Source organism: Epinephelus moara, chromosome 10 (assembly GCF_006386435.1).
Source record: "Epinephelus moara isolate mb chromosome 10, YSFRI_EMoa_1.0, whole genome shotgun sequence".
Classification (NCBI taxonomy): domain Eukaryota; kingdom Metazoa; phylum Chordata; class Actinopteri; order Perciformes; family Serranidae; genus Epinephelus; species Epinephelus moara.
This window is the reverse complement of record NC_065515.1, coordinates 32,216,614-32,226,319: the sequence shown is the minus strand read 5'-3', so window position 1 is coordinate 32,226,319 and position 9,706 is coordinate 32,216,614. Positions and strand designations below refer to the sequence as shown.

General features: G+C 40.3%; 1 protein-coding gene across 1 annotated transcript in view; it reads left to right on the top strand.

Moving 5' to 3' along the window:
* Positions 1–9,700, top strand: part of LOC126396554 (E3 ubiquitin-protein ligase rnf213-alpha-like) — a 59,508-nt gene extending 49,808 nt beyond the window's left edge. The window contains exons 54-66 of the mRNA XM_050054738.1: positions 618–762; positions 1,007–1,181; positions 1,692–1,780; positions 2,076–2,327; positions 3,163–3,292; positions 3,458–3,535; positions 4,368–4,548; positions 4,825–5,029; positions 5,404–5,481; positions 6,044–6,241; positions 6,728–6,817; positions 7,355–7,533; positions 7,885–9,700. Coding sequence (XP_049910695.1) covers positions 618–762; positions 1,007–1,181; positions 1,692–1,780; positions 2,076–2,327; positions 3,163–3,292; positions 3,458–3,535; positions 4,368–4,548; positions 4,825–5,029; positions 5,404–5,481; positions 6,044–6,241; positions 6,728–6,817; positions 7,355–7,533; positions 7,885–8,041 — 1,957 coding nt within the window. The 3' untranslated portion in view covers positions 8,042–9,700. The remainder of the gene's footprint in view (positions 1–617; positions 763–1,006; positions 1,182–1,691; positions 1,781–2,075; positions 2,328–3,162; positions 3,293–3,457; positions 3,536–4,367; positions 4,549–4,824; positions 5,030–5,403; positions 5,482–6,043; positions 6,242–6,727; positions 6,818–7,354; positions 7,534–7,884) is intronic.
* Positions 9,701–9,706: the final 6 nt, after the last annotated feature.

Below are 9,706 nucleotides of genomic sequence, written 5' to 3'. Positions count from 1 at the left end.
ATTCAAAGTTTGCAATTTCAATCTGTTGCTATAGCACCCCCCTTTGGCCAATTGATGTAATATTGCTTCATTTGCATCCTCCCATGACCCTCTACCACTGTGCCAAATTTCACATGGATTGACCAAGTCAGTGAGGAAAAAAAACGTGAACAGAGACACACACACACACAGTTTTCATCATTATATAGTAAGATATAGCCCAATATCACAAATTTGCCTCAAGGGCATGGGGCTTCAACAGGGGGTCCTCAGAGTCACTGCCAAGAGAGAATTAAAAGAAAATGTTAAAATATGTCAGAAAATACACATACACACAAAGTTTAAAATATCAGGCCTAGCCATAAAAAAAAAAAAAAAAGAAGAAAAAAATTTGATTCAAAGTACAGACATTGATGAGAGGCTAACTGTCTCAGTCCCAGTTTAATATGCAACTATGCAACAAGTTTTATACAATACATACAGTTGGGGGTCCCCACTCCATCTCTCTTTAGCTAAGGGGTTGTAGCCTGTAGACCCCTCCTCAAGGGGTTTTTACAATCTATACAGCAAGAACAACACACCTCAGTCCGTTCACCCTCACTTTAGATAAGTAAAAACACCCCAATCTGTTGTTTCAGTGATCGCACAAGGCCTGGCCACATCCTGGGAGACCCTGAGCGGAGAAACAACCCAGACACCAAAAACATGTCTCTGGGTCCGTTCACTCTGGTCAGGCTGGTTACACATTTGGCCATGTTGCTGGGAGCCTCAGAGAAGTCTCAGGTGAGAGGATGAAGAGTTACTCTCAAAATGAGATATCAGCTCTCTGAAAATGTACATCAGCAGCTGCTGTAGCAGCAGTACACCACAGTAATAGCACTTTCAAAGTAACTCTGGCTAACTGTGCTGGATTGTGTGTAGCTGAGATATAAAGTGCTTCTATCCAAATAATGATCTCTCTGCAAAATAGATAAATGTAACAAATAATTGTGCCTGCTGACTTGTCCCCCAATCTTTGTTTCTTTAGTTCGTTCAGACCATCATCCAGCCACCCGTGGAGGGTGTTTGTTTGTTTCTCAGTCAACACATAATAAAGGATCTGGATCAGCTGTCACAGGCATTGGGAGGAGGAGCTGACAACACTGTTACGACTGTCCACTTGGTGATCAAATCCCTGCAAGAGCTAGTGCCAGGCAGTCACTGTAAGACCACCACCAGTTAACACCAAGATCAGTTAGCACACACAGTTGTTAATGTTTCTATCTGTTCCAATAAGCTCTATAAACTAGACAAAGAGAAGCGACTGGTTGCTCTGTATTACAAACGTAGATCAGAATCTTGTGTCAGGTGCTCATGGAGAACGGGAAACAACAGGATCGACAGGAAGTGGCTGTTTCCACATTGTGTCTGTCATAAAATAAATCATGGAGCTTATTGCTCCCTCTGTCAATTTACCATCTGAGGTATTCTTGCTTGGTCAGGAATTCCAGGATTTTTGTCCATCAGTATGCACAGACACACAACCTACACTAATGACTAGAGATTTGAGCTTTGAATTTTCTGAATCTGTAGGATACACTGAAAATGTTACATGTATGAAAAAAGTGTAACCCTCCTGGAAGTTTCTGTTTATTTTTACATAATTTTTGTAAATATAAAACACAGCAGTACATTATGTATTTATAATATACGCTCTGTTTGACTTTAACCAGCTGGTATTGATCCTCACCTAACAACCAAAGCATCCAGAAACACCTGGGAGACTACTGTGGCTGCAGATATTATGACGCCTCGGTTGAGGGTAACACCTTTCACCTTAAAGCTTTTTATATTCTTCTTTTCCTCTTATGAAGAATGATAAAGCTTCTATGATATTTGAAAATGTGCATTAACATAGATGTAATGCACGGGTATCTACTTTTATTATGAGCTACTTTTAGTATGATCTAAATATTATGTCTAATGTGAATGAGCTGCTTCTCTTCATATTCTCACATGTATTACCTGATATTTTCATGGTTTTCTTTTGCACAAGACAAATGTTTCCATCGCTGCAGTAAACTCCCCCTCCACTACTGCCAATATTTTGTGTCTAGGATCTTGATCATCTCCTGCAAGAGGCAAAGGAGAGCATCAGGACGGATTCCCGTGTGTCCTCCAACTTCATCATGCGGACGACCTTCGGCGATGATTGTACCTTCCTGACGTCGCTGCCGCAGGGCTCTCAGGTCCACAGCTCACCGGTGTGGAGCTGCAGGGAGAGGCTCTCATTGCTCAGCCTCACACACACTGTGGAGCAGTATGACCAAAAGGAGGAGCTGCCTCTTCTCTGGAGGTTCCTCCAGAAGGTGAATGTCTGTGAGGTGTAAAGCTTTGTGACTAAGTGGCTTTCAATTCACTTCACCATCCAACAGTTTGAACCAGAGCAGGACATCTTTCTTGACCACATGCGAGGTTGTTGTAAATTTTGTTGTAGAAATTAATTTCCAAAGGATGGTTCATAATTATTTTTGACCTCCTGACCTATGATCTGGTGCCACCAACAATTTAAAAAGTCCACCTCTACACAATATTGAAATGTGTGCACATTCAGACGATAAACTCTTTGCATTTTGGACACTCCATGGGGCTTTCTTTTATGCAACCTTGAGACCAAATGTAAGTCATGCCCAAAAGATAACTTAGAATAAGTTGTCATTTCTCATAAAAAATTAAGAACTAAGACAAGAGAGACGTTATTGTCATTTATCTGTATCTAGTACAATACATAGAGGAACCAAATTCTTGTGCCCTTGTTCCTGCTGCAAAACAAAAGAATGAACGAATGAACAAGATACAAGAACAGGTACATAACCAAATACATGACAAGCCTAAAACATATAGTGCAAAAAATGCAGCGCAGTATAAGGAAAATATAAAGATCGGTAGTGTACGTAAATAACTACAAGCCAATGTAAAGTGTTGCAATGCACAGCAGTTACCCAAAGATATTTCTGTAGTATGTTGCAAGTTATACTTGTTATGTTGAGCTTAGGGACAGCAGGGTGTAAAGGAATCTGAAGGACCTCAGCAGATGCTCCGTTACTATTTTCCTGACGACAGCAGGGTGAAAAGTCTGTGGGAGGGGTGCAAGGACATGGATAAGGCTTGATTATCTGTTTAATTTGTGTTACTCTTTTTCAGGAGAGAGAATTTCGGCAGATTAAGCTCCTTCCAGACATCCTAATCCTGCAGAAACGCTTGGTGAGAAAATTCCAGAACGCAACAGACCAGATAGTGGGCTCCATTGGAGAGTTCATCGAGAGGCAGACAGGTACAGCTGTGACATCTCTGAGGAATGACTGGGCCTAAGACTTGTTTGTTATTAAAAGTGTATTGGCTAAAATCTAATGGACTGACACTTAATTGATGGGGACAGGAAACAAAAAAGATTGCGCACTCAGATTTTTCTTTGTCTCACTTCATTTTTTTCTTTCAGAAATGAGGGCATGGTATGAGAGACACATCGACGTCTTCTTGAAAACATGGAATCTGCTCAGAGAGTCTGTAACCAGCAGTAAGTAAAGCACCTCCTCCTTTGTTTGATAACTCCATTTTGTTAAAATTGCCATAAAGATAAAGAAGAGTTTAGTTTAAATGTACCTTCAGTGACTCATCTGTAACCAGAGCAATACAATTCTGCAATTGTGTCATGTCTCCTGTGAGCACTTGAGCAGAGTTATGTTGTTTGCATTTACACAGTGATCAGAGTACATCTACTGTAGCTCCATTATTTGAGCTTTGATAGTCACTACTCTCTTAAATTCATCTTGTCAAGTAAACAGAATAGCATTAGATTAGCACTGTCGCCTCACAGCAAGAGGGTTCCTGGTTTATACCCGGGGTGGGGGAGCCCCTCTGTGCGGAGTTTGCATGTTCTCCCTGTGTTAGCATGGGTTTACCCCGGGTCCAAAGACATGCAGGTTACGTTAATGGTGACTCTAAATTGACCGTAGGTGTGAATGTGAGTGTGAATGGTTGTCTGTCTCTATGTGTCAGCCCTGTGATAGTTGGCGACCTGTCCAGGGTGTACCCTGCCTCTCACCCAATGTCAGCTATACTACATTTACTACAAACATGAGGCCATTTTTTATAATGTTATAAGCTCCAGCCCCCCTGCGACCCCTAACAGGATAAGCAGTTATGGAAAATGAATGAATGTTGTGATTCTGCCCACACACCACAGACTGGATTCAAAGTGGAGTCGTTGGAAAGGGAGTTGGTGGAAATAGTTTCTTTGGTGCAACAGTGATTGTTTGAATGAACAAATTTAATGAAATATCACACTGAATACATACATGCTGTTATGTTGGGAATAAGAAATCATTTCTGTCTTTTTTGCCCTACAGGTGAGCTGAAGATCCCAGATGAATTTTGCAGCAAGGATTTGGACCTGACCAGCGACTTGCAGTACCTCCTGCCCCGGCGTCAGGGTCCAGGCCTGTGTGCCACAGGGCTGGTCAGCTACTTGGTGGCTCTACATAATGAGCTGGTGAACGCTGTGGATAAACACACTGGAGAGGACAGCAGGTACCAATTACACATGGAACTACATAAAAAACAGCTTTTTTTTTGTCCAAGTCCAAAAACTTCCAAAATGCACATGCAGACTTTTCAAACAGCTGTAGTGAACAAGCTAAACATGCAAAAACACAGCACAAAGATAAATATATTTTCTGTATTCTTAACATCTACAACAACTTTAAAACAAAAAATGTGGAGTAAGAGGCTTGTGGTTTATTAGTTTGGGAAAATAAATGATATTACTGGACTATAAAGTTCATATTTGGATGGTGATGTGCGCAGCAGTTACAGGGTGAGTGTGGCGGAGCTAACGGAGCAGCATGTGATCCGCTATGAGCTGGAGAAGGACCTGCTTCCTCTGGTTTTATCCAACTGCCAGTACAGCTTGGAACGCGGCCACGAGACGATATCACAGTACGACCTGCCCAGGATCCAGCAGCAGATCCTCACCCGCTTCCTGCAGGGAAAACCCCTCATCACCCGCACAGTGAGTCCACACAGCCGGATTTAGTTAAAGCAAATGAGAGGAGCATTAATGGACACACAAGCTTAACCACTTCCGTACAGTGTAATGTGTAATGCACCACCTTGCTTACCAATACTAGAGCAGCAGTCCCGCCTTTTTGGAAACCAGGAAGTGAGACAGGGGTCCTTGTGGTATAGAGAACTTTTGTCATACATATAAATCCTTTAGAAAAAAGTTTCACCCCAAAAACAGAATTAGTGTGTTGATGAGTTATAATTTCAAGGTTTTTCTTTTTCTCTGTTTTTTTTTTAATAGGACGACAGTTGTCCCAATCCTCAAGAATGGGTGATTGTATTATTTCCCTGCTTCACTCAACTCACTGTGCTTTATTTTAGGGGATCCCCACGCTGGTCAACACACAAGAAAGAGACTATGAAACCATTTTCAAAGCTGTCAAAGGAAAAGTACCTCAGGTAAATGATTGAATGCTGTACATTGCTTTTGCACAGTTAGCAACATAATTATGATGTTTGACTACATATTAGATTATACAATTAGCTTTGCCCTAAATGTGTTTTACCTCACACCAACCCAGCTGAAAAGACAAATATGCATTTAATGTTTGCTTTTATTAGGGCTGCAATTACACATTATCACAATTAATCTACTGGTAATTGTATGTCTATAAAATATCAGAAAACACTGAAATTGTCTTACACAGGTTACCACAGCCGAGGGTTCTTTGCTCATTAATAAATCTTATCTAAAACAGATCATTATTTTCTTTCACAGTGCTGCTTTGTCGTAATTAACAGTGTAAACATCAGCGAGTTTCACCTAAATGCTAAGAACCGTTATGTTACATTGGGGTCAAGTTGAATGGCGGGTGTCTCATATCAAATGTAATTCACAGTAGTCACTTTTCACTCTACAATTTGACATTTGTTATGCACATACAGATACAGAGGTCACACATTTACAGGAGATTTCGGCTTCAAGCTTCATACTTTGTTGTTGTTGTTGTTGTCCCCGTAGGCCGCTCTGTCCTCTCTGACCCGGAACGCCCTGTCCAGAGAGCTGCACTCCTACAGCGAGGTGTGTGAGGCGCTCAAGATCGCAGAGCTGATCCTGGGTTTCATCTCGATGACTGGTGGTGATCCCACGATGCCGCTGGTCACTTACCTCCACGACACTCTGAAGATGGCCGACCACATAGATGGCCAAGTATTGCAGGTCGGTGCATATGCAGCCTCTGTCTGCAATCATTTCTAAGGTTTCCTAAAACTCAAGCATAGGTGGAAAATGAGACAACGCAGAAGGCCACCACCTCTTCTACAAAGGAGCAAGACACACAGACTTTATTGTTGTTTAGCCTCTGTGGTTTAGTGTCTCTATGTGGACATTTTGTGTCCTTGGTTTTGTCTTTTTCTGCAGTTGTCTTGAGTCTCTTTGTGTCTCTGTGCAGCTGTTTAGCACCTCTCAGTCATTTTATGTCCCTTTAAGTCACTTCATGTTTCTTTGTGGTCATGTGTCTCTTCTTAGTCGGTACATGTCTTTTCAAGTGGCATTTTCCAGGTAAAGGCCAAGTCCCAAAAATCTTAATTATACCCTCAAAACCCCATAAACTAAAGAAAATAAACTGTAGCTGTAAGTTAATATCTTTTTTAATTCCCTGTTGTGTGCTGTCAGGCTCTTTACTCTGCTGTGTTGTCTCTTCAGGCTCTGGGCAGATGTCACCTCAGACACTGTGTTTCTCTGTGGCAACTCCTCTCCTCCCTCAAATCTGAACACATGCTGCCTCTCAGGAGGGTAAGTTTTCCTTATGCAGGTTTTTGGGGGACTGGTTAATGTAGGTGGCACAGTGATGCAGTGGTTAGCATTGTCGCCTCACAGCAAGAGGGTTCCTGGTTTGAACCCAGGGTGTGGGAGCCCTTCTGTATGGAGTTTGCATGTTCTCCCCGTGTCATCGTGGGTTTTCTCCAGGTACTCCAGCTTCCTCCCACAGTCCAAAGACATGCAGGTTAATTGGTGACTCTAAATTGGCCGTAGGTGTGAATGTGAGTGTGAATGGTTGTCTGTCTCTATGTGTCAGCCCTGTGATAGTCTGGTGACCTGTTCAGGGCGTACCCCTCTCGCCCAGTGTCAGCTGGGATAGGCTCCATTCCTCCGCGACACCTAACAGGATAAATGGTTATGGAAAATGAATGAATGGTTCCAAGTAAAATGAGAGCACTTGATAGAAAATCACTTAAAAAAAACAAACAGAAAACATAGGCATTAGCATCACAGCTTACACTACTCTTATTTCAGTCCATTTCAAATAATCTGACTTGTTTCTATAAAAAGGAGCCCTTTTCGGGATATCCAGCTGAGTACCTGATGCCGCTGACGGAGGAAAACAAGATTGATCTGAGAGGCTTCGTGGTCAGGGGAAACGTGGACCAATGGCTGCTTGAGATGCACGAGTTCCTCCTGTTGAGTCTGGGCCGCCTACGGGCCACCGACAACTTCAAACCATCCTGGAGGTAAACATCTTAAACAAAATCGTTTCTTATTAATGCAATTATTCCCACCAGTAGCCCTGGAAAGAGATGTGTATTAACGCCCTAAACCTGACTGACTCCACCCAAATCCACAACAGAAATTAAACCTAGAATTTTCTCAGCTGCAGTTTTGAGTCGCTGCTCTCTTCTATGTGTTTAATTCCTTGTATTTTAAGTACCAGTAGGTTGAAAAACAACTTTTACTAAAGATAAAGCATCAATAACAAAAATCTCCTATCATGGTAAAAGCCAGAAAACAGTATGTGTGCAGTATATACTGTATTGCATGTATGCAAACATGGCCCTTACTGAAAAACTATTCCTTCTTGTCAGTGTGAAAGAGACGGTGGGTGCCTACATGGACCGGAAAGAAGTTGAGGTGCCTCGTTACGTGGAGGAGACGTTTCCTGAAAATCTGCTGCTGTCCCAGATTGTGGAGACCTGGAAATACACAGTCTCAGTCAGACATGACTGGATGAGGGAGGGGTGAACCGGAGGAGTTTGGAGATTTGAGATGAGATTTGAGTTTTTCAGTTTAATTTTTGAACAACCAAAGAAGTTACATTTTATTTTGTCCTTTACATGTTTATATTTTTATTTTTTTCTGTGATAATTACATATGAAAGACTAAAAATGTAACATTAAGGCTCTCTTAGAAGGAATGAAGCAACCAGCTATATTAGAAATCAGTTTAAGAATTACTGTGTGAGCCTCACTCAAACAAAAATGTATTCAGGAAATGTGTGACTTGATTAGTATATATTGTGTAACTGTTTTATATTATCTATTTCAGGATTACATTTTTGTGCTAAAATATATTTTACTATTGACCACCACAATCTGATAATGAGGGTAATGAATCTGCACGGTGGCACTATAAGCAAGCACAGAAAAAATGTGATACTAATGTGATACACATTTTTGCATTTTATTTTTATCTTTTTTTTTATCTCTTTTATCTTTATCTCTTATAGGTTTAAGTAAAAATAGCTTACTGATTGTTTTGATTTGAGAGAATTGAATTGATGCTTCTGATTTATCTGATTTATTTTTGCTCTGTCTGGTCATGTTAAAGGGTGACAGGCTCTGGAAAATGGTCATAGGGTGTGACGTCACCCATGAGTGACACCAGGGATGTTTGAAAGCCTGGATATGGGCGTGTTTCCTAGTTTTAGAAAATCTAAATAAGGAAATTGGGAGCAAAATGTCTCCAAACTTTTTAAGACAATTTTTAAAATGTCAAATAATAAATAATGTGTGTCATGAGATTCCAGTCAGTTTCACAATTGTACATTTGTGAGCTGGAGTTCGTATTTCTATTTTCTAAATGAATGATTACTAAGTTTGGAAATTATTAAATTTGTGTAAGTGATCAATGAATCATTTTATATATACGTATGTGCAGCCTGAGACATCAACAGCCGTACTGTTTAGAGTGTAAACTGATTTTCACTCAGAAAGGAAAAAGAACAGTCAGGTGCTGTTATATGAAATTCTTTTAGCATATTTTATATTTTTTATTTTTTATCTTATATTATTGTTGGGTATTTTTATTCTGTTTTATTTTTATCATCTGACTTTATCTGCCTGATTGTCCTTATAATATTTTATTCTTGATTCAACCCTGTTTTGACTTTGTCTTAAAAAATGCAGAATAAATAAAGTTTATGATTATCATATGAAATCCTTTATGTGATTGTGAAACTGGTGAGACTGAATCTTTGTTGAAAACTGTGACATTGCCTTTGAATTTTAACTTTTATTGTCATTATACAGCATATGGTCCACATGCACCTTCTCACTCATTCCAGTTCTACTTTTCTTTTTTTTTGAAGTATTTAAAATCATTTCTGTAGCTAATTCCGGCTATAAATCAAGAATATTATATCTATATAAAATGTGAAGGACACACCTAATTAAAGGAAGTGAATGAGTGTAGCTGCAAAAATATTGCAATTTGATTCCAGGCTGTTAAAAGGAATACTTCACCCACAAAATGACCATTTATAGATTAGTTACACAAGCCCTGTTACCTTGAATTTTGGGAAGAAAACTATGTCGATTAATTGACCTTTTGCTAAGCCCCGCCCTTTTGTGATGGTCCAACAAGCTGTCAGAGTAAGCATAGAGCCCACTCTGTAACTAACTGCACTCC